Source organism: Staurois parvus, unplaced genomic scaffold, assembly GCF_062004578.1.
Source record: "Staurois parvus isolate SC_StPar_1 unplaced genomic scaffold, SC_StPar_1.0 ptg000032l, whole genome shotgun sequence".
NCBI classification, from domain to species: domain Eukaryota; kingdom Metazoa; phylum Chordata; class Amphibia; order Anura; family Ranidae; genus Staurois; species Staurois parvus.
Genome location: NW_028317828.1, coordinates 1998885 through 2024704, shown reverse-complemented (window position 1 = coordinate 2024704; position 25820 = coordinate 1998885). Strand labels below are relative to the sequence as shown.

Below are 25820 nucleotides of genomic sequence, written 5' to 3'. Positions count from 1 at the left end.
AGAGTCAGCCCTGAAAGAGCTTCCTCCACCTCTGACACCGGATCCTCCTGTTTTATTCCCTCTGGAGGCCAGGTATACATCACCTGGTTCTTCCGGACAGACACCAGTTTATGTATGCCCTGCTTCCCTAATTGGATTGACCTGTGAAGCCATAGCTGTGCGATCTCTAGTTCTGACGCCTGCATCCGTGGTTCAAATTCAGAGATGAATTTTTCCCACCTCCATGCGTCAAATGTACCTACCCGGGGAATTTCCCATCTGGTACCCTTCGACCATTTATTCCACCTTTTGAGGGGTTCTGTAGACTTCCCCCCCAAACTCACCTTCATCAGCTGTGCAGCTGTGCTCACCCTGAAGAGGGCTGGTTCCCCCTCTCTTCATGGACTGGCTACTGCCCATCATGACTAGTCACTGGTATATATCCCGCGTCCGGGTACCTGTTTATCCCCTGGAGCACTCGGTGGGATCCTACCGAGAGGCCTGATTCCACCACTTTCCCAGCACAGCGTAATTTATGTGATTCTTATCGATCATCCGAAGCACATCAAGTGGCGGTCAGACTGAGAGCACACCTCCCACAGCACAATTTATGTGATCCTGACCACCCGAAGTGTTTGTGGTAACCAGGCTAAGCGTTACACTTCCCTGGACCGCCCACTCGCACAGAGCAATTTATGTGGTTCTCATTACCCACTGTGTTTGGTAGGCCACACTGCACAATGATGAAAGTGGCTTTTCTCTCCCTGCACACAGTAGCTAACACAAGTCAAAACAAAAGGAAGGGTTCTTTGCTTGTTACTTAGGGGTCACTGCTTGCCCGGAAACCTGCTAACTGACCTTTAGGAAAATTGTGTTAAGAAAAAACTTTCCTAATACACACAGAAAAACCCCTTTTCAACTTGAAAAACCGTTAAAAAGGACAAAGTGGAGCCTTATGGAAAACACGGGACGTTTCGCAGTAAAAACAATTACACAGAGGTAAACCGAAAAACTGCGCCAAAAATAACCCCTGTTGCTGACGCAAAAATCGCTCCTACCAGCGCTGCTAAACGATCAGCACTACACACGCGATCTTCGCTGCAACCACCTAAAAAAAAAACCTGCTTTACAATAAGGAACTACTTTTAACAAGAAAAACACAATCCCTGTACAAGAAATCTATGTGCAAAAACCAAAACTTCACCGCGCTCACTAAATGTGGAACACGTGAGGGAAAAACTCGCTTAACACACTTTAAATTGGCTGGCAATACGCAAATTTAAAGCTAAAAGCAAACAACTTAGCTGTAAAAATTTGGATTAAAAACGCAATGTGGGTCAAATGCATATAGAAAACTGCATATACATTGCATAGAGATTACTGCACATGTGGTAGTCAACAAAATGGCCACCAGAGAAAGCACACGTGGTAGTCAACAAAATGGCCACCACCAGAGATAGCACATGGCAGTCAACAAAATGGCCACCACTAGAGAAAGCACATGTGGTAGTCAATAAAATGGCCACCACCAGAGAAAGCATATGGCAGACACTAGCCTCAAAATTGCCTCTAACCTCTTACATAAAACAGACTTTTGGACAAAACATACACTGGACAATTACACAACAATATACAGTACACATACAACACAATTTGGCACAATCACAGAACAGACATAGAAAAACCAACATATCACACTAACATGCGCATGTAACAGAAAAGACCCACTGCTGCATGCTTGCTGGGAGCAGTAGTACCGACAAAACACTGCACAGACTATATGCACACAAAGGTCTTACAACAGTTAACGATTAATCTAAACCTTTCAACACTGTAATAATTACTTCACGAGGAGGGAGGTAAAGCAACTACCACAGTACCTACACCCCACAAAAACTTACCTAAACTATGCAAAAACTCTTAACCCGCTAAAACATATACCCGTTTAATTTTTGGTTGAAAGATTTTTAAACTTGACCAAATCCAGCCAACCAAAACCCACCCCTCTGCTGTTTTTAGCAGAGAAAAACCCTTGTCTTTCACCCACAAATCAAAATTTTAGGACAACCAGGTACTTGCTAAGCGGAATTCACGTTAGCTAACGGAGAGCAAAATTAGCCACACGAACACGCAAAAAGCGATCCTCTTAACGGTAGGGAGACCTGAAATGTGCCGGCATACTTTTTGCTAGTTCATGATAGCTCATTCCCCCCTTGTACTCGGTTAGCTATCGCAGAATTCGCGTTAGAATCCTCTGGCTTGCCAAACTGTATTGGAAATTCGCTTTCAACGAATTTCTCCTTACCGTGAGTGTCCGCAGTTGGATGCGCAGTAATCCCCCATAAATCTGTGCGAACTTTGCTTACCGCGACTGCAGCTAAACTCCACGATTCCTGTGCCTCCAACTGGTTTAGCTCTGTTGAGATGTGGGGAAAATGGAGCTCCCGTTACCTAGGAATGATCACACGACACTCTCAGGTTGCAGTTGGAATTCACTTTGAGACTGGCTCCAACCCCAGCCTCCTGTTTTATTACAAGCACACACACGCCCCCCCAGGTCAATCCTCTCCCACAGAATAATGTATAGGGAGTGTCTATACACAGAATGTACATCCTGTTTGGAGTGTAGCATTCCCTCTTATCTATACTGGAAACCAGTTACACCAGTCCTCCCCTCCCCCATAAGCTCTCTCTGGAGCGCAAGCTCCCCATCCTTTATATGCTATCATCTCCAAGTAGTATGTCCATTCCCTGTACAAGCATCCCTTAGATTAAACAGTGTCAGTCTGTATCTGAATGGGCCCGATACGATCTTTATTAAAACACATCCATCCAGATACAGTTCAGGTTGGTAGTGGTTTGTAAGATATACATGAGCCTACACGCGGAGTTCGCACTGCCCGGCGCCTGGCTATACGAAGTCCATGTGGTACTATGCTGCTGATATGTGGATACAGGCCCGCGGCCTACCGCCGGCGGCTTTCGCATTGAATGCCGTGGTGGTATACACGCCGGTTTATAAGCGCAGATCTGCCATCTCATCCATTACCGAGCTGAGTACTGTAATATATAGGTGATGTGGGTCCCAGTTGCTTCACAGCAGGGTCAGGGGGACTGCCGGTGCCCTCACCCAGTCCTCTAACTACCCGGGTGGTAGGGTTGTGAGGTGGGGGCTGGGTGGTGCGATTGGCCTGGTGGTCAGGTGGCTTCGGGCCCAGTTGTGGTGTGGCCTGGATGTGGACTGCAGCGGGCGGTGGGAGGCAGTAGGGTTGTGGGCTGGGGGCTTATTTGGTTGCCCCTGTGTTCAATAGTCCCTGGTGGGTAGTGGTTTGCAGTTCCTGGTGGGTAGTGGTTTGCAGGCGCCCCTGTTAGTGTCCCTGGTGGCTAGTGGTGTGATAGCGGCTGGGCCCTGCAGGAGCGGGCGCCGCTGTAGTGGAGTCGGGGGTGGAGCAGCAGGGAGGCTCGGCCATCCACTCCCCCAGCGTGCCCAACGTACCTGGGCTCGGAGCAGCTGAGAAGGGCCGGGGTGGAGGCGGATCGGTGTGGATCACGCGGACGGAGGGATGGATGCCGCGGACGGATGGCCGGGATCGTCCGCCGTGGAGGGAGCGGCACTGCCGGAGGTCTCCCTCTCTTCCAGGTGGATGAAAGTGGCCAGGCTCCCGGGGGATGGCGGGCGGGAGCGCGGAGGCGTCCGGAGCATGTGGTCATGCGGCTGCTCCGGTCGCCATCTTGGACATTTTTCCCTTTAATGATTTCTTACTGAATCTCCTTCCAAAACGATTCCACATAGGGCGATATAAAAGAAAATGCCAATAGTATAATACTGTATGAGGGTTAAAAAAAATTTTGCACTCTCAGCATCACCTTGAAATTTCCCAGATCACAGCAATGTAAGCTTCAGCACACTGACATAGTTAATGGAGTCCATTAACTCCACAGTTAACTCTTTACACACACACAAACAGTAGTCACCATGTCATAACGAAAACCTTTACAAATTCACAGCAGATGGCGGAACAATTTCAAACCTTAATAAATGGCTGTGACACTCGAACAGGAGCCCTTATTTTGAGCATTTAAATATTGTTTTAATGAAAGCAAAATAAAATGGTACGAGAAAATATATTACAAATAGATGGGATGAAAAATGAAAAGTATTTAGCATAGTTTGCCTGGTCTATAGTTCCTGTGGAATTCCTTTCAGAAAAAGTCTAATTCTGACAGTCACTGGCCATTAGAAATGACCATTAGCATTCAGGCATAATTCTAGCGGAAAATGAGGCTGCAAAAGCATCCATCATTTCTGATTGCTGAAGAGGGTATTTACAGAAATTACATAATCAAAGGGTCTGAGAGGTGTTGAAGGGGCTTTGAAGTGTTATATGATACTTCAGCTTATTCAAACTTTATCCATAATTCCAGATGAAAAAAGGTATTACAATCTGAAAACCAGTGCATCATTAATAGAATAAAAGGAAGGAACTCAGCTGCTGAGGAAAAGGTAACATTTTTTATTGACAGTATATTTTATATTTATTATTATTTATTTTAGTGACAGCATCTGCGTGTTGAGAATGTATCATGGAGGATTCTATACAGCTGATTTAGGATCTCCATCCCTGCAGTGTTGGCTGTGTCAGCCTGTTCAAATCCAGACTGTCAGTATTTCTTTTCTCCCCTTGATACTGGCTTATACTGAGGCAGTGAGGCCGTCATACCGTGGACCAGGCTGTGTATCTTGCTTCTTGATGACACCTCTCAGCCCTTGTGAGTACAATTCTCTGTTTTCATTCATCATTAAAAAATGTTTTTGTTCCAGTATCTAGTGTGCTTTACTTTTTCTTTTGAATAGAATAAAAGCATGATTTGATAAACACCAAACACAACATGGATCATGAATATGTGTGTTCTCCTTAAGAGATGTAATATCACCAATTTGGCTGCTGCACATTATAGCTTTGGCATGTTTGTTAAAAAATGCCTGTAGACTGTGATTCTCTTATATATTACTGTAGCCATATTTTATAACATCTCAGTTACACTACCAATTCTGATATATGCCTACAGTTGTAAGCAGGGTATGTATGAAAGGGCAGTTTCAGGTGACAAGTCCACATTTACCAAAGTGTATTTCTGGCTGACATATTGGGGTTTATTTACTAAAGCTGGAGAGTGGAAAATCAGACTGACTTCTGCAAAGAAACCAATCAGCTTCCAGGTCCTATTGCCAAAGCTTAATTGAACAAGCTGAACTTAGAAACTGATTGGTTTCTATGCAGAAGTCAGCCTGATTTTGCACTCTCCAGCTTTAGTAAATAAACCCCATTATGACTATTTACGATAGGGCAGCATTCAAAGTCTCTGCCTTTTCAGATGGTCCTAAGGACTTTTTACAGCAGTCAATAAGTCATTTACAGTGGGGCAAAAAAGTATTTAGTCAGCCACCAATTGTGCACGTTCTCCCACTTAAAAAGATGAGAGAGGCCTGTAATTGGCATCATAGGTAGACCTCAACTATGAGAGACAAAATGAGAAAAAAAATCCAGACAATCACATTGGCTGATTTGGAAAGAATTTATTTGCAAACTATGGTGGAAAATAAGTATTTGGTCAATATCAAAAGTTCATCTCAATACTTTGTTATATATCCTTTGTTGGCAATGACAGAGGTCAAACGTTTCCTGTGTGTCTTCACAAGGTTGGCACACACTGTTGCTGGTATGTTGGCCCATTCCTCCATGCAGATCTCCTCTAGAGCAGTGATGTTTTGGGGCTGTCGCTGGGCAACACGGACTTTCAACTCCCTCCAAAGGTTTTCTATGGGGTTGAGATCTGGAGACTGGCTAGGCCACTCCAGGACCTTGAAATGCTTCTTACGAAGCCACTCCTTCATTGCCCGGGCGGTATGTTTGGGATCATTGTCATGTTGGAAGACCCAGCCATGTTTCATCTTCAATGCCCTTGCTGATGGAAGGAGGTTTGCACTCAAAATCTCACGATACATGGCCTCATTCATTCTGTCCTGTACATGGATCAGTCGTCCTGGTCCCTTTGCGGAGAAACAGCCCCAAAACATGATGTTGCCACCCCCATGCTTCACAGTAGGTATGGTGTTCTTTGGATGCAACTCAGCATTCTCTCTCCTCCAAACACGACGAGTTGTGTTTCTACCAAACAGTTCTATTTTGGTTTCATCTGACCATATGACATTCTCCCAATCCTCTTCTGGATCATCCAAATGCTCTCTAGCAAACTTCAGATGGGCCCGGACATGTACTGGCTTAAGCAGGGGGACATGTCTGGCACTGCAGGATCTGAGTCCCTGGCGGCGTAGTCTGTTACTGATGGTAGCCTTTGTTACGTTGGCCCCAGCTATCTGCAGGTCATTCACTAGGTCCCCCCGTGTGGTCCTGGGATTTTTGCTCACCGTTCTTGTGATCATTTTGACCCCACGGGGTGAGATCTTGTGTGGAGCCCCAGATCGAGGGAGATTATCAGTGGTCTTGTATGTCTTCCATTTTCTAATTATTGCTCCCACAGTTGATTTGTTCACACCAAGTTGCTTGCCTATTGCAGATTCAGTCTTCCCAGCCTGGTGCAGGTCTACAATTTTGTTTCTGGTGTCCTTCGACAGTTCTTTGGTCTTCACCATAGTGGAGTTTGGAGTGTGACTGTTTGAACTTGTATCAGTATAAAAGACACCTGTCCACAACCTCAAACAGGTGCCATTGATACAGGTAATGAGTGCAGGACAGAGGAGCCTCTTAAAGAAGAAGATACAGGTCTGTGAGAGCCAGAAATCTTGCTTGTTTGTAGGTGACCAAATACTTATTTTCCACCATAATTTGCAAATAAATTCTTTCCAAATCAGCCAATGTGATTGTCTGGATGTTTTTACTCATTTTGTCTCTCATAGTTGAGGTCTACCTATGATGCCAATTACAGGCCTCTCTCATCTTTTTAAGTGGGAGAACTTGCACAATTTGTGGCTGACTAAATACTTTTTTGCCCCACTGTATCATCAGGCTATGCAGATCTAGAGCGAAACAGGATTTATGATACTCTTGTGTTTTGGTGTGGGGGTTTTCAATCTGGTCTGTGGCTTTTTACAGCATTCATCTTTTCTGCTGCACATACAACAGATTTAAATCTAAACATTAAATCTAAACACAGAAGTGTGAATTTTGGAAAAAAAAGGAGTATGGTGCTGTGTGAAAAAATATACCTAGTATTGGTACAGATGGTGGTCCTCATTTGGACACTATTAATCATCCACACGCAGGGAGCTATCCAGGAGCTAGAATATCTGGATGGAGGACATGAACCTGTGCCATAAACTATGCCTTGCAAGAAGTGAATCTTGATATAAATTCCATGCCATGAAGAGAAGGACAGAATAATCTACCTCAGCTAAGGGGTGAGAGTAATTTATGTCTGCCTGTTGAGGTAGAATGGGGGTAGGACGGGACTACCCATACTGATGCTGCCATGCAGTAGTCAAGAAAATAATCTTAGGTCTTCTTCTTGACCCTCCAGAAGCTAAGGAAAGTAAACACACCTTGCATTTCCATGCTCATTAGCGATAGATCAAATTAAAGTTGGTTTATTCCTTGCTCAAGATCATGAATCATATATGCTAAGAGTTGTTATAGGAAACATTTATTTATATTAAATACATTTGCATGTTCAAAAGAATGTCAGCATTCATGTTTTGTTCTTGTAGATGCCTAGTTGTATGTGGACTTCTTCCAAGATACTAGCCAGCAATTCACTCTCTGCTAAACTCATTACTGGACTTTCTTTTAATCCTGAAAACAACAAAAGGACATAGTTACCCAGGTGATCTAGCCATAGCGTAAAAATGTTCAAAATTTAAAAACGGAGTTTCAAAGTAACAGAACACTAATATGACTCTAGTCAACTATAGTTAGCACTAGGAAATTAAAATAAGATTGGCAGTGCCTTCCCTAGTCTAACAAATCTGCATAATAAGTGTATACCAGTGGACATATAAAGTAGCAAATAAATCAAACCATACATTAATATGAAGAAAAAGAGAAGCCTCCTGCTCTGCCAGATGTACCAAAAACCCAATTAAGTGGCTGCAAACACCTAGCTATAATCAAATAGTGAGAAAAAAAGTATATAAGAAATGGTGCTGCGCTACTTATTCATACAGTGAGTTAACAATTAGCATAAAAGCATATAAATAATGCGCAAAAAAGTGCTGCGCTACTTATTCATACAGTGGGTGAACAATCAGCATAAAGAACATATAAATCATGTGCAAAGGAAACAACCCATATAAAAAACTATACCAGCAGGTGTAAAGCAACAATAAGTGTAACAAGTAGCAACCAAAATAAAATGTGACCAAAAAAATGATGGATACAATAGATGCACAAACTCATCAAGTGAGAAAAGTGTTCAGTGGGTAAGAAATGCATAAAAAAAATATTATAAATAAATAGATAGAAAACAAATAATGTCAATGGCAAAAATGTGTCATCGAACAAATATTCCCAAAAAAACAGTGAATCTTCAGCACAAGCCGTGAAACATTAGTGACCCCAGCAAAACGGGCAATCCTTCACCAGCTGTTTTTCTGTTTGTATAGGTTTTTTTTGTTTGTATATGAAGGACAAAACCTGAATAAAACATATACAAACAGAAAAACAACATAACACAACACAAGGGCGGGAATCTGGCTGTCCTGGTAATAGAGTTGCCGGGGAGCCTTTTTTTTTTTTGATAATTTCTTGTGAGAATATTGGAGGAGGAGGAGATTTAAAGTTACACACCTTAAAGGACATTGGGGTTACTGTCAGGGACCCCAGTGTTTGCCGCGATCGTGCACGGGTCTGCGCATGCGCGGTGTGCCCGGCTGCACTAGCGTGCGAGCATAGGGACCAGGGCACCCGCGATTGCTCATGCGCGAGCGCTGCTGCAATCGCAAGCCTGGCACCAATCAGGGCGCAGGGCACCCTATTTAAAACAGGTTAGGACTGTGTGTAATTGCCGTATGGTCTTACCTGTTTCCTGAGTTCCTGAATAGTAGATTGTCTTGTTGCCGACCCTGCCTGACCCTGATTTGCTGTCTGTCTCCTGTCCTATGCTGACCCTGATTTGCTGTCTGTCTCCTGTCCTAATCCCTGGCTTGTCTGACCATTCTCCTGCTTAACCCTGCACGTCCTGATCTCTTGTTACCAAACCCGGCTTGTGACCTGTTTATCCCTCTGCCTGCTGATTTTGTACTACGCCGCCCCACCGTTACCGACCCGGTCTGCCTGATGCTGCTCTTGTTACCTCCTCACATCAGGCTCTCACCTGCTATACACCTCCAACAGTGCTTCTAACACAGCTGGATGAACCCAGGGGCTGCGACCTGGTCTCGGGCCTGCTCCAAGTCCATCCCCACCACCAGGGGCCCTGGTGAACAAGCAGGTTGGGGCTTAGATTCTGCACCCTGGGGGATTCCGGTCTGTGGAGCCCTAGAGGCTACCGCTGTAGGATCACTAACAGAACCATACGGCCATGACAGAGTCTGGAGGAGGACCCTCACCCTGGGAGGAGATGTGCCAAAATCTGGCGGCACTCACACGAACGGTAAAGACATTGGAAGAGGGATACAAGCACCTGGGGGGACAGGTCCAGAGCTTGGCCGCACCGGCACCCACAACATCGGGCACAGTGGGGACGCCTCCCACCATGGGTTCAGCAGGGCCTTCCACTGGAGCAGCATTTTCCATTCCTCCGCCAGAACCAAGAGTACCAACCCCTGAGCGGTTCAATGGGGACCAATGGAAGTTCAGAGCCTTCCAGAACGCCTGCCAGCTGTACTTTGACCTGCAACCCCGGACCTTCTTTTCGGAAATTGGTGAAGGTGGAATTTGTTATATCCCTGTTGCAGGGTGAACCTCAGGGATGGGCCCATTGTCTGATGGAGGCCCACCACCCACATTTGAATACCGTAGCCACCTTCTTTAAGGCAATGGCACAGCTGTACGACGATCCGCATCGAGCTACCTCGGCTGAGGCAGCCCTCTATTCCCTACAACAGGGACGCTGGGCTGCGGAGGATTATGCTGCTGAATTTAGGCGTTGGAGTGGAGATACGCAATGGAACGCAGCCTTATGCCACCAATTCCGGTTGGGAGTGTTGGAACCGCTAAAGGACGAGTTGGCAAGAATAGGCGTCCCTGACTCCTTGGAGGGCCTAATAGATCGGGCCATCCAAATCGATCGCAGATTGCGGGAAAGGAGACAGGAGAGGTCCAGCCAGGGGCAAAGAACCTAATGGATGCTGCCAAGGGTACCAGTCATGCCAAGGGTCAGTGTCGGCAATCGGAGTCCAGAGCCATCAGAGGGAGCCGAGACCATGCAACTCGGCTTGATGCGGCCTTCCCTTTCGACAGAGGAACGACAGAGGCGTCGGGCTAACAACCGGTGTCTGTACTGCGGAGCAGCGGGTCATATGGTGCGCTCCTGTCCAGAGAAATACTGTAAGTCCTCCTCTATTTTTCTTCTATATCTACTGTGTGCGCAGGCAACCCCACTCACTTGGCTGTGCCTGTGTCGTTTCAGCTCCCCGGAAGAAACCTACAGGTGATGGCTATTATTGACTCCGGGGCATGTAGCTGCTTTGTCGATCTCGGTTTTGCTACCCAGCATCAGATACCATTACTCGCCAAAGAGCATTGGTTGAATATTTTCTTGGCGGATGGGTCTCAGATAAAATCGGGGGACGGTAGATCGGGAGACCCCTCCTCTACACACCACGGTGGCGGGGCATCATCAGGAGCTCCTCCGTTTGGACGTCATTGCGTCCCCCCTATTTCCAGTTATTCTGGGGCTCCCCTGGCTACGAGCTCACGACCCCCAAAATTGACTGGAAGACCGGGTCAGTCCAGTTCCCCTCACGATACTGTCAGGATCATTGTTTATCTAGGTTATCACTAGATACACCGGCCCTATTAGCTGTAAGCCCTGATGCCGAATTAGCCCAAATTGTGCCTGCAGCCTATCATCAATTCTTGGCTGTGTTCAGTCCACGGGGGGCAGAAGTTCTTCCCCCACATCGGGCATATGATTGTCCCATCGATCTGCTCTCGGGTTCTGAAATCCCTTTTGGCCGCATTTTCCCCACTATCAGAACGGGAGCTAGGGGCATTAAAAGAATACATTGATGAGAGCCTCCGGAAGGGATTTATTCACCCTCCCACATCACCGGCCGGGGCAGGGATTTTCTTTGTCGAGAAAAAAGACCGATAACTGAGACCTTGTGTTGACTACAGGGACCTCAATAAAATTACGGTCAAAAACCACTACCCCCTTCCTTTGGTCCCAGAGTTGTTTCAGCGGTTGAAGACAGCATCCATCTTTTCTAAACTGGATCTCAGGGGTGCCTATAACCTGGTACGAATACGGAAGGGGGATGAGTGGAAAACGGCGTTTCACACCCGGTTCAGGTATTTTGAATGTCTAGTTATGCCTTTCAGGTTATGTAATGCGCCAGCCACCTTCCATGTCAATGACATTTTCAGGGATTTCCTTGACATTTTTGTAATCGTCTACCTGGGCGACATTTTGATTTTCTCCTAGTCTTTGAAGGCACATCGGGAACATGTTAGGAGCATGCTGGAACATCTCCGTCAGCATGGACTCTACGCTAAAGCCGAGAAATGCTGTTTTGAGCAAGAAAGCATCTCATTTCTTGATCTAATTATCTCCACCACGGGGATTGCTATGGATCCTCAGAAAATCTTGGCCATCCTGGAATGGCCTGCCCCCACAGATAAGAAGGGAGTTCAGAGGTTTATTGGGTTTGCCAACTTTTATAGAAAATTTATAAAGAACTTTTCTGGCCTGGTAGCACCCATTACCCAGCTCCCCAAGGTGGGAGTATGTTTCTAATGGACCCCAGCAGCACAGGCAGCTTTTGAGGCATTGAAAAGGCTGTTCACAACGGCTCCCATTCTGAGCCACCCTGATGCATCATTGCCCTATATACTAGAGGTAGACGCATCAGAAGTGGCTGTAGAAGTGGTGTTGTCACAGAGGGTAGGGGCCAAGGAGCTAATGCACCCAGTGGCCTTCTTTTCTAGGAAACTCTCCCCTTCGGAAAGGAACTATGATATCGGAGACCGGGAATTACTGGCCATTAAGACAGCTCTGGAGGAATGGCGATATCTGTTAGAGGGAGCCCTACATCTCATTCTGGTCTATACTGACCATAAAAACCTTGAGTACTTGAAAACAGCTAAATGCCTCCATCCACGCCAGGCCAGATGGGCACTGTTCTTTGCAAGGTTTAATCTCCATATAACTTATCGCCCTGGGTCAAAGAACACTAAGCCAGATGCTCTTTCCCGGATGTTTGAGGACCCTAGAGAGACACCCCAGCCAGACACCATCCTGCCAGCAGGTAGCTTCGTACTGCTTCAATTTGAGCTGTTGTCTAAACTGCAGGCTGCCTCCATCCGGGTTACTGACCTGCCTGGGGTCTCTTTACAGAACAAGGAAGGTCTTTTCTGGAGGGGGGGGGGGGGGGACAGATCTTGGTACCCAAGGAGGTCCAGTCCCTGGTGTTAGGTTACTGCCATGACCATCCCCTAGCGGGGCACTTTGGGATACATAAGACTATAGATCTGGCACGACGCACATTTTGGTGGCCAAACATGACCAAGGATTGTGAAGCGTACGTGAGATCTTGCCCCATCTGCAACCGGAATAAACCTACCAGAGACAAGGCCTGGGGCCTATTGAGACCTTTGCCAATACCTGACCGACCCTGGAGTATGATCTTCTTAGATTTTATTGTAGAATTGCCATCCTCGCAAGATCACACTGTGATCTTTGTGGTAGTGGATCGCCTTTCTAAGTGGCCCATTTCCTTCCACTAGCCAAGACACCATCTGCCTCCAAAACAGCCCAAGTGTTCATTAAAGAGATTGCGAGGATTCACGGAGTGCCAAGAGATTGTCTCGGACCGGAGAGTGCAATTTACATCCAGATTCTGGAAAGTGCTATGTGAGGGGTTGGAGATTAAGTTATCTTTCTCGTCTGCATATCACCCCCAGACAAATGGGCAGACAGAGCGAACCAGACACTTGAGCAATATCTGAGATGTTATACATCATTCCTGCAGGATGACTGGCTGACACTTCTATGGCAGAATTCGCATATAATAATGCGAACCATTCTGCCACCAACCAATCCCCATTCTTTGCCAATTATGGGTTCCATCCTACCTTCCTGCCAGACCTGGTTCCAGAGAACTCAGTCCCGGGCTGCCCAGGACACCTTAGAATTCTTTACTACCAATAACAAGTTATTACAGGAAACAATGGCTAAGGCCCAAGAAGACAGTAAAAGGTTCTGTGACAGGAGGAGAAAGGGAAAATTGGTCATACACCCTGGGGATCGGGTTTGGTTGTCAACAGCCAACCTAAAACTGACATGCCCATCTAGAAAATTGGCACCCAAATTTGTGGGACCCTTCCAAGTAGAACGCAAGGTTAATGAAGTGGCATTTAAACTGGCTCCCCCCGAATCTCAAGATACATCCAGTTTTCCACGTATCGTTGTTAAAACCTGCAGTTCCAGACCCCTTTTTAGACCGCAGGCCTAGACCTCCAGAAGCCATAGATATCAACGGGGAGGAAGAATTCGAGGTGGAGGCAATTTTGGATTGTAGGAAGAGGGGTGGTCAGGTGCAATACCTGATCAAGTGGAAAGGCTATGGGCCGGAGGAGAATTCGTGGGAACCTGCCCAGAATGTCCATGCCCCCATATTAATGTGGGAATTCCTTCGTAACCAGCCTCAAAGGAGGAATCTGGTGGGCATCCGGAGGTGGCCCGTAAGGGGGAGCAATGTTAGGGACCCCAGTGTTTGCCGCGATCGCGCACGGGTCTGCACATGTGCGTTGCGAGCATTGGGACCAGGGCACCTGCGATTGCAGCAGCGCTCGCGCATGCGCACCCGTAATCGCGGATGCGAGCCTGGCACCAATCAGGGTGCCGGTGCCCTATTTAAAACAGGTTAGGACTGTGTGTAATTGCCGTATGGTCTTACCTGTTTCCTGAATAGTAGATTGTCTTGTTGCCGACCCTGCTTGACCCTGATTTGCTGTCTGTCTCCTGTCCTAATCCCTGGCTTTTCTGACCATTCTCCTGCTTAACCCTGCATGTCCTGATCTCTTGTTACCAAACCCGGCTTGTGACCTGTTTATCCCTCTGCCTGCTGATTTTGTACTACGCCGCCCCACCGTTACCGACCCGGTCTGTCTGGCGCTGCTCTTGTTACCTCCTCACATCAGGCTCTCACCTGCTATACACCTCCAACAGTGCTTCTAACACAGCTGGATGAACCCAGGGGCTGCGACCTGGTCTTGGGCCTGCTCCAAGTCCATCCCCACCACCAGGGGCCCTGGTGAACAAGCAGGTTGGGGCTTAGATTCTGCACCCTGGGGGATTCCGGTCTGTGGAGCCCTAGAGGCTACCGCTGTAGGATCCCTAACAGTTACTGCTTGATATATATGCCATGGAGAGGACCCTTGATTGTCTTACCTTTGAGATCCATCCAGTCTAAGATAAATCGGTCTGTGTTTATGCTTTGTGGCCCCTTGCGGGTCGCAGTTGAAAGGTGAGTGCACATGAAAGCTGGTGAAGGATTGCCCGTTTGTTGGGGTCACTGATGTTTCACGGCTTGTGCTGTGTAAACCATTGTAAAGACAACTCAAATGCACATCATATTTCAGCCTTATTTATCTGCAAGCATACTGTGTTGGGCTTCTTAACCTATTTATTTATTTTAACTCTCAGAGGGTTTTATTCAACTGTTGCGATTGTTTACCTGTTTGTCCCCCAACTGGTGCAAACGAGTGGACTGCCCTGTTGGTGTGAGAGGGGAGCCTGCTGTGATTCTCTTACTTCCAGGCCAGCAGACACATGAGGCTAGTAGAGACTACCTAAAGAAACAAAGCTGGTTCCACTTACCTTTCAAAAGACACTGTCGCACATGTTCTGCTTCATAACTCAGTCCTGTGCTATTCCAAAAGTTCAAATGTTTTATAGTGGGAGGAAGAGGATACTTTGTTTCTTCTTCATTAACTATTATTGTTGTTGGAGACCACATGAATGAAGGAATCTGGAGTGAAGGAGATTTGTAAGGATCAACTCAATATGAAAACAGTTCTGTATGTGGTAATCCACTTATATTGAACAAACATAAAATAAAGTAAATCTATTACCTAGCTAATAAAATAGCAATCTCAGATTATTTGAATTACTAAACCTATTCTTGAAAGGGGTCTGGTATTTACATGTTTAACCACTTCCCGACCGGCTGTTGTATATAAAACGGCCGGACGGTGGCAATGCAGGGTCGGGTGGCCATTTATAAATGGCCTCCCTGCACCCTGCTTGTGCGCGTTCCCCGGGAGCGCGCAGCCCCCCGATCCGGTGCCCGCTGTGTGCTCCGAACCCAGTGAAACACCGATCGTCGGACGGGACCTCAGTGATCACATGCAAAGTAGTAAGCAAGATGTCACTTCTGACATCATTGCTTACTACGTGTGAAATCTGTGCATGATCACAGAGGTCACATGGTACAAGGCTATTCACAACAGCCTTGTACCATGTGACAAGCTGTGACCAATCACAGCTCACTCAGTAGTTCTCAATGGCTGCAAGAATGCAGACAGAGAGAAAGAGAAATGACTGCTTTTACATCCTATATGGGTGTAAAAGCAATTAGTGTAAAAAAAAAAAAAAAAAATCTTCATCACACCCCACAATGACCATGGTGACACTGTACTGCTAGGGTGACAGTATGCAAAAAAAAAAAAAAAAAAAGAATACAAAAAAAAAAATGTAAAAAATGTTTAAAAATGATAATTTTTGGTTATCAACTAATTTGGCTTATTTATTTATTTTTTTTAAAAAGATAACGGAATAAATTTTGGCCAAGATTTATGATGAAATATTATTTATTTGCAAAATTATATAAGAAAAACACTTTTTAAAAAATTTTTTGGACATTTTCATTTACATAGCAAAAAAAATAAAAATCCCAGCGGTGAATAAATACCACCAAAATAAAGTTTTATCTGTCTCAAAAAAATGGTCAAAAATTCATATGGGTACAGTGTTGCATGACCGCGCAATTGTCATTCAAAGTGTGATAGCGCTGAAAGCTGAAAATTGCCCTGGTCAGGAAGGGGGTAAAAGTGTCCGGACTGTAAGTGGTTAATAAAAGTTACGTTTTAAGACCCAGAGCGTTAGATATGCAGTGAGAGAAGCAGGTCACTCCCGTGTTTACATACTATTGGTAATTCCCATGAGAAGTTCAAAATCATATAGATTTGAACAAAGGCCATCTTCTTCTCTTGTATGAATAATTAGAATACACAGCCTAAAGAGCACTTGTGCGGTCAGGCACTAATGTTTGCTCGCAATTGGCATTTTATTTCATCTGAAAAGATGAATGATCCATTCTGCTGCCATTGTTAGTCAATGGAGATTGCATTACTATTTGCTTAAATTTTATGCACCTGTTGCACCTGCGGCTGAACTCAGCTTGAAGGTGTGTTTATTTGCTTTTAGCTACATAGTGTAGGTTTAGCTGCTTACAAATGTTGCCAAAATGTAGATAAATATTTGAAAAATAATTTAGTTCCAGTGTTGACATACACTATTTCCAATAGCATTGGATGCAGTGGTGTAAAGCATGCCATAAATTGGACTCTACAGCGGTGGAGACATGTTCTCTGGAATGACCAATCATGCTTCTCTGTCTGACAATCTGGATGTATCTGGGTTTGGCAGTTGCCAGGAGAATGCTACTAGCCTGACTGCATTGTGCCAATTGTAAAGTTTGATGAAGAGGGAATTATGGTGTGGGGTTGTTTTTCTGGGGTTGGGCTTGGCTCCTTAGTTCCAATGAAGGGAACTCCTAAGGCATCAGCATACCAAAACATTTTGGACAGTTTCATGCTGCCAACTTTGTGGGGACAGTTTGGGGATGGCCCCTGCTTGTTCCAACATCACTGAGCACTAGTGCACAAAGCAAGGTCCATAAAGACATGGATGAACGAGTTTGGAGTTGAGGAACTTGACTGGCATGCACGGAGTCCTGACCTCAACCCGACAGAACACCTTTGGGATGAATTAGAGCAGAGACTGCAAGCCTGGCCTTCTCGTCTGATATCAGTGCCTGACCTCACAAATGCGCTTTGGAAGAATGGTCAAACATTTCCATAGACACACTCCTAAACCTTGTGGACAGCCTTCCCAGAAGAGTTTAAGCTCTTATAGCTGCAAAGGGTGGGCCAACTCAATATTGAATCCTACAGACTAAGAATGGGATGCCATAAAAGTTCATGTGCGTGTAAAGGCAGGCGTTCCAATACTTTTGCCAATATAGTGTATAAGAAATTCTTTCATTTATAGTGTGTGCATCAGGTCTTTGAAATTATACAAACATTTCTAGTACAGAGCTCCAATTCCATCATTTATTAATCTTCAGCGAGCATCAGGAAAAAAAGGGGTTAGCCAACATATTTCAGTTACACAGGGCACCCCTGCTGTCAATCTTCTCTCCAGAAAACTATTGTAACACGTAATCTCACATACAGATCACCCCTATTTTCAAAGAAATTAACCAGCTCTATAGAGGATGAGGATGAAAGACGTTTAGTCCCAATCAGCTGATCACAAAAGTGTCTGGATACGTTTTACAGGTAACAAGACCTTAATGCTCATCTATTTTTTCACCAGAAGGAAAAATATTCCCAATACTCTCTTGTAACATAATTAAACCACAAAGGCAAAAAAATTAATACATTTGTTCCAAAATATATTTCATATAATTTCAGCGACAAAAATGTTAAAGGCCAAGTTTACCTTAAAGAAAAAAAAAATGCACATATGAGCTTCAGAAGGCAGGGGGCAGACATCTGATTTCACGCACAGCACACACAGCTGGCAGCAGAGTATAAATGAATAATAAAGAACCCATGATTTCTTGTTGCCAGATGGCAATATACAGTACATATTCATGTGGTGTGATAGTGTGCAATAGCGTGAAAAACCCGTTATATCTTGTTGCCGGTGGCAATATCCATATACATATGGTTCTTAAGGAAGTTGAGTGTAATCTGAGACCTGAGTGGAGGGATTGAACATGGGTCCCATAGGGAAACATGCACAGCTGAGGCTGTCTATTACAGGCTGTGTGTAGGAGCACCCCCTCTCCCTTGATTGTTTGAAGTCAGCATAACCTTTCAGGATTGACTCATGTGGATAGCAGAGGAAGAAGGCAGCAGATAGATTTGATACTTGGAGCTTCGGATTGACGCAAGTAAACGCTTTAGAAGGATTTATACATTTTTAATTTCAGAAGTTTATAACCACTTTAAGAAATAGATCCAACTGTTAACAATGGTTAACAGCACAGCGTTATAAAGATACTTTGATGCAATATAATAATTTAGCCATAAATCTGGAGCTTTTAATTAAAATGAATAAGGAAAAAGAAACATTAGAAGGATCAATTATGTAAACCAAGAACACATTCAATTTCTGTATAATGCACAGAATTATACAAAAAATGACTGTTTATGCATGGGGAAGACGTTCAACCAAATATAAGAATATGCCTAAATCTTTTTTAAAACCCAGGAAGAAAGCGGTTAATTTTAGTTTACCTGAAATCTCAAAACGTGCAATCAGAAATTGCTTATTCTGTGTTTTCTTGAGAATATCAGTCTGATACAGGTTCATATACGAACAAGCAAGAGGTTTTATGACAATTGAAAGACAAGGAGGTATGTAAAGTTCTGAATAAGAATATTACTCTTGTTTCAGGATAGTTTATTTAGCATTGGAACAAAAGAAGAGAACATAACTAACTACTGGCTACTATTGGGTGTCCTTTTAATGGGGTCCTCACCTTATGGACCTTTGATAAATGGTGAAAAATAAACTAAACAAGTTGCAGATCATCTAGGGGTATTACCCCCTATAACTCCTATTTTTCACCATTTACCAAAGGTCCATATGGTACGGACCCCATTAAAAGGATGCCCAATAGTAGCCAGTATTTTGAAACCGTTTAGTGAATGGTTAGATGCACATCTCCAACCTCAAGTTTTACATCTATTTGGATATACAGTAATGTAGATACCAAAGCTGTACTGGCCCATGTAGAGACTCTAATGTGGAAAGATGATTATACTTGGGTTAATTTGGATGCTGGATCTTTATACTCTGATTCCCCACCACTTAGCAATAGAAGCATTGAAATTTCACTTATCTAGGGTACAGTGAATATTCTTTGGAGTTACAACAGTTTTTGGTTATGGGAGTGAAATAGCTACTGAGTCATAATGTTTTTCCTTTCAGTGGTGTTTACTAGGTTCCAAGGTGCAGGGTTTGGATGGGGAAGAGATGGGCGGACAAAATGAATTCACAAGTTATTAGATTTTGCTCTACATCATAACTTTTTTCAATTTAAAAACACCTTCTACCAGCAGGTAAGAGGCACTAGTATGGGAGCACCTTGGGCTCCGGCATACGCATGTCTGCATTTGGGTTTCTGGGAAGAACAGTTTGTCTATAGGTCACATTTTTCTCACTCATGTTCAAATTTGGTTGAGATATATTAATGACATGTACCTAGTCTGGCGAGGGTCATTGGAGGAATTAAAACTCTTTTTGGAGAAGTTAAACCATAACTCTTTGAACATCAGACTTATATATACTTTTGATAAATGGCGAATTTCCTTCCTTGACCTTAGACTTGAGGGTGACAGGTTAGTTACTAAAACGTTCAGAAAACCAACTGCAGCCAATACTCTACTTGAGGCAAGGAGTTATCATCCACGCTCACTGATTACTGGAATACCTGTTGGTCAGTTCCTGAGGTGTCGCAGAAACTGCTCCAACATCAATGATTTCAGATTAGAGGCTCAAGACCTCTATAAAAGATTCAGGGAACGTGGATACTCCCATTCTCAGATTAGGAAGGCAAGAAAACGAGCATATCAAACTGATTGGAAAATGTTACTATCTTCAAAAGAGGAAGACAGTTCAGGTAAACAGACTCCACAACCGGTTAGGATGATAACCCAATTTGGAGCACAATGGGGGAAAGTAAAACGTACTTGAAAAACATTGGAAGATTCTTACGCAATGCCCCAATTTAGGTAGAATTGTAGGTGATTAATGGTAGCAAGGACAGCACAAAATCGTGGTGATTTACTTATTCACTCAGAGTATCAGCCATTGAAACAATCAACATGGCTTAGGTCACACACCAAAAGGGATGTTTAGATGTGGAAAATGTCAGATCTGTAAATTTGTAGATCGTACTGATAGATTCTCTGAGTCGAACAATAAGGCCCATTTTAAAATTCCTATAAATTGCTCTACAGCTAGAGTACTATATTTGTTGACTTGTCCATGTAAAAAAATGTACAGTATATTGGTAAAACTAAAAGGCAGCTCAAAGTACGAATAGGTGAACACTTTAGAGATATTAAATCAAATGATCCTGAAAGTAATTTAGCTCAACATAATGCAAAATACCATGGAGGTAAAATTAGAGGGCACTAAAGTTAAAGGAATTTATGCACTTAATTTCTCGCAGAAGAGAGGTTACTTTGTCAGAGAACTTTTAAAACGTGAAAAACATATATAAACTTGATACTTTATCCCCTAAAGGGTTAAATGTTGAACTTGTCGCATCCAAAAGGCCAATGTCCTAATGGTCCCAGCGCAACGACGGGCGAACAGCCCTAAGCTGCCGAAACTGTTCATCGTACCTTAGCCATGCAGTCCCCCCGTAACCCTGTGAGCCTCGCTAATAGCGCAAGGTAACAGAAAAGTGCCGAGCAATGCTCAGTGGCCTTTTCTCCAATGACATTGGCCATAATCGCAAATGCCTGAAACCAATTACCAGAAGTACGCGGGATAAAGCGAAAAATGCTGCTTCTCCGCTTCCTCCTGCCTGCCCTCGTCACCCCTCGACCCATCAAAAGGAAAACGCTCCAAGGGCAAGAGCGTGAAAATCTCGACATACTCACCTCTCCAAATCTTCTCCCGTTCATCCGCAAGTAAGTGCGCACCTAACGTGCCCTCGAAGCACACATACACTTTGCACTTGGCCGAGTCCGCCAAGCCGACAGGCCCTAGCACCCCCGCACCCTCACCCAAAACCGTGGATGGGGCCGCAGAGCCCAGAGCACCGGTCTCCTCTGTAACCACCCCTGGCCCTGAACCCGGAGGATAAGAAATCACTGGGCCCCGAACGTCCCCACTATCTTGCGCGAGGACCCCGCAAACATCCCCACCAGCAGGCGGGAGCCACGCAGAAGCCGGCCCAGCGCCCACACTACCGCCTCGCTCAAAGCGCCGCAACAAGTCCCGGAGGCCTGACAGCAAATCACAAAGACCCGGACCAATACCCGACAAGGGAACCCCACCCTCCATTACCGCAGAAGCCGCACCCAAAAGCGTGGCCCAACCTCCCCCCAATAGGTCCCGGAGAGCAGAAGAAAAGGAGAGAGCAGGCCCAGAAACAGGTAACTCACCAGGCTGCCCAGGAGATATCCCATCAGCCGCGTGTCCAAACTCCACCGTCGCCGAGCGGCCAGCTGTCGCCCCCGCAGCGGGTTCCAACAGCTCACTCTCAGACCGGTCCACATCCTCTTGATGACAGGATGGCCTCCCAGTCCCAGGAGCCACGGGTCCCGCAGGTTTGTGCAGCTCCTGACTCTGCCTCCCGGCACCAGCCACACTCACTGATGTCCCTGGGCACTTGCCAGCCCTCCGCCCAGCGCTGCTCTTCAGCCGGTGTTTTTTTTTTTTTTTAATTTTAAGGAGCCGCAGCTCCATGCTGCTCAGGGGGCCCGCTAGCCGCAGCAGTAGACAGCCCGGCAGCCGCAGCAGTACGCCTCCCATGCTGGGCACCCTCCCTGACAGGTGCCTCGTCAGCGGAGGAGCCGTTGCCATCACGTCCTCTCTGCTGCGCAGGCGGGGTCACTTGTGGAAGAAGCCCCTCCCCCCCGCCAGAGCTCCGCCGTAGATTTGGATTCCTCCCAGCATCCCCGCGAGCAGAGGCAGAAGAGCGTCCTGCCAGCGCGGCCGGAGGGTCCCGAGTGGGGCTCCCGTTGTGGCGCTAAGCTCTGGGGGGGGGGGCCCAGGCTAAAGCGCTCCGGAGCCCTAGACCTCCGAGCACATGGGCGCTCCCGTCCCCCTGCGCCTCTGGTGACGAGCCCGGGTCCTGCAGTAAGTCAGGAGACCAGGCTCTGCAGCCAGTCCCTCCCTTTGGAGGCAGCAGACTCACGCAGCTGGGCCAACAGTCCCTCCACGACAGCTGCCACTGCCCGCACACCCTCCCGCACAGGGAAGGTAGCCCGTACAGGACACGCTGGCGTGGAAGCTCTCTCTCCTACGTCCAGCTCCGACTGACGCCCCTCACCAGGACACCCGACCCTAAAGTGCAGAAGACCCCACCTACACTCTCCCTCTACCAACCAGATCCCCCAGTTATCCTTTACCAACCCCCCTAATACTATCATTAACCCTTACACATCTTCCTTCCCACTCTGGGCCTAGTCATGCCTGCCCTGCGCTAATTCTTTTCTTCTTTTTCCGCTACGGGCATTTCTTTACCAGCCTAGCTATGGACCATGATGGATAATGCATTCATACACTATTACACTAACCACACTGCAAGATTCTGAAGCTTGGGAGGAGCAAGCAGGAGGATGCTGGCAATGCTTTAACTTTTCCTGTCAAAGAAATTCAGCACCATGTTCTTTTCTGTATTCAGGTTCACTGACCATAGTCAATGCCCACAGCAGGTATGGAGCATAGGTTTAGGAAATAGATGATAGATCTAAGGCCTTTTTTAGGTAATGTGAAATGTAGGCATAATGTCTAGTAAGGGACAATCACTATAGAGAGGGAGCTTGCGCTGCAGTGCATATCCTGGTGTGATATGAACCACTGACATGCTGGAATCCTTGAGGACTGGCCATGGGTGAATTGCCATCAGTTAATTGTACACTGTACAGTGCAATGTATTATTACTTTTTATCACTTTAATTATTTTTCCCATTATGGGCGTGAGAGGGGCCTCATGTCTACGTTTTGCCTAAGGCCTCACAAAGCCTAGAGATGGCTCTGCATGTTCGCCGTCTCTTTTTTACTGCTGCTTGCTGAAGATTAATAAAGTATTAGAAATGAATCCGTATACAATTTCATACCATCTTCTTTGGAAGAACAGGTGAGGTTGAGCAAGTTTACATTTTTTATTTATATATTTATGGATCTTGGAGATTAATCTGGAACAACATAATTTTAAAAAATGAATTATTTAGAAGTGTGCTGTGAATATTTCCAAACTCCTACCTTTAATTACACTAAATTATATTAAATAAAATAAATGTGGATCTAGTAATTTCCATAAACATGTACATTTGTCACACCAGTGCTTACTTCAGGTTATGTTTGCAGGTGCAGTACAACAGTCTGGGACATGGGGGAAGAGGCAATTATTTGGCCCTCATTGAAAGAAAATGTACTTGCCCTGGTGTAATTTTTTTACTTTGCGCATAACACAATGTAGTGAAGTGTACCTGAATCATTCCTTTTGTGCCACATATCACAGCTTGGTTTGGCATTTGAGTCAAAAAGGTGTAGGTTAGGACAGCCTGGCGTTTTCCTGAGTACTGCAGGATAACTGTCACAGTTTCATCCACTCCTATCAAAAAGAGTATGTTAATGATAAACAGGACATAAACTAATTTTAGTGTCTACAGAAAACCAGGGTTAACGTTGGTACAAACTCTTACCAGTCTCATGTAGAAATCCTTTGGCAGTTATAGACTCTGGTTTTTCTCCACCAAATGCCATTAAAGCAAACTGGATGCAATAACAGCCGATGTCCAGAAGAGCACCACCACCCAGCTCCTTCTCCACTGATCGAGGAACATGAAGTAAGTTCACACCAAATTCTGCTCGTACAATCTTCACCTCTCCAAGAGCTTTCTGATTTAGAAGACTGCGGATCTTCTCATAGACTGGGAAGAATCGGCTCCAGAATGCCTATATAGAAACGTAAAAATAAAAATGTGTGTTTTATCATATTAAAGACGTATTTAACCCCATAGTGGACAGCAATTTTCCTTAGTGTTTTTCTGCAGTACGAATTAATTGTGGATGTTTTATATAAGTATTTTAGTACCAATAACTAGCACATTTCATATAAGTTTCAAAATGCATCAAATGAGTTTTTTGTGAGGTATTTAATGCTGTCATAGTACATCCAATACCCTATTTAACCCATGAGCTTGTCAAGCACAAACAATACCAATAGATACATAGAAAAATATGCATATATCTGTCAGGGACCACAAACAGAAGCCAGGTTTTGGATGCCAGTGCGGGTAGACAAGCCAGGGTCAGGAAACCAGAAGTCAGGAGCCAAAAATCAGGAACAGGGTCTTGAAAACAATTCAGCCAGAACGAGTTGTACACAGGAACACAGGCAGGAACACACTGGAGATCCTAGACCATGCAAGGGCAAGGAAGAAATGAGCTAAGCTGTTAAAATAGCAAAAATTGCTGGCTGTAGGCTAAACTAATGTCAGGAAGTGAGGAGCCAGACACACAAGGAGGTGCAATTAAAAGGTAGGTTTAGTAATATAAAAATAAGACAAGAATCTATGCAAGTCCAACAGCGGAAATCGTAGCCAAAGCCGGGGTCAAGAGCCAGGAAGAATCGTCGCCAGAGCCGGGATCAGGAGCAAGGAAGAATCGTCGCCAGAGCCGGGATCAGGAGCAAGGAAGAATCGTCGCCAGAGCTGGGATCAGGAGCCAGGAAGAATGGTCGCCAGAGCCGGGGTCAGAAGCCAGGAGGAGTCTTAACCAAAGCCAAGTCGGTATCCAGGAAAGCAATGAGTAGCTAAACAGGAGCTTGCTGTTGTGCAACAGACAGGACACGAATGCAATGGACAGCCAAAAACAGCAGACTTATATGTGATAAGCCGCCACCTCCTGGGGGAGGAGCCGCAGAGGGCTGAAAGCATAAAGGATCCCACAATGCTTTGCAGACACCTAAGATGGATGCCAGCACATGGAGCAGCACAAGGTCTGAGGAAAGGTAGGACCTTTGCAGTACCTCCTCCTCAAGGGCCCCTCCCCCTCCGCGGCTCAAGATAAGGCTTCTGTGGAAAGCGGGCGTGAAAAGCGCGGATGAGGGCAGGAGCATGAACATCCGTGGAAGGAACCCAGGAACGCTCCTCGGGACCATAACCACGCCAATGGACCAGGAACTGCTCCCGACCGCGGACCAACCGAGAGTCCAGGATATGGCTCACCTCATACTCCTCATGACCATCGACCCGGATAGGACGAGGCCGAGGCGGAGAGGCAGCAAAGCAATTACAGACCAGAGGCTTCAACAGGGATACGTGGAAGACATTGGAGATACGCACCCCAGGAGGAAGAGCAAGGGCATAGGCAACCGGGTTCACCCTGCGGAGGATGCGGAAAGGACCAACAAAACGGGGAGCCAGTTTCGGTGCGGGCACCTGAAGATTGAGGATACAAGTGGACAACCACACCCAATCTCCGACCTGGTATGAAGGAGCGGGCAACCGTCTACAATCAGCCTGGAGCTCCTGGCGCTGAGCTGAGTCCTTCAAGGACCTCTGGATCTGCCCCCACGAGGAATGCAGGGCAGCAAGATGGTTATCCACAGCCGGAATGTCCAGTGGCAAGAACAACTCAGGCAATACAGAGGATTGGAACCCATAGTTGGCCATGAA

At 45.6% G+C, this 25820-nt stretch overlaps 1 protein-coding gene across 2 annotated transcripts in view; it reads right to left on the bottom strand.

The window, feature by feature from the left end:
- Window positions 1-7625: 7625 nt before the first annotated feature.
- Window positions 7626-25820, bottom strand: part of DHDH (dihydrodiol dehydrogenase) — a 136873-nt gene continuing 118678 nt past the window's right edge. For both annotated transcript variants that reach the window (XM_089660856.1, XM_089660847.1), the window contains exons 4-7: window positions 23844-24096; window positions 23628-23752; window positions 14980-15130; window positions 7626-7790 (exon numbers count right to left, since the gene is read on the bottom strand). In XM_089660856.1, the coding sequence (XP_089516982.1) occupies window positions 7687-7790; window positions 14980-15130; window positions 23628-23752; window positions 23844-24096 (633 nt within the window). In that variant the 3' untranslated portion in view covers window positions 7626-7686. The remainder of the gene's footprint in view (window positions 7791-14979; window positions 15131-23627; window positions 23753-23843; window positions 24097-25820) is intronic.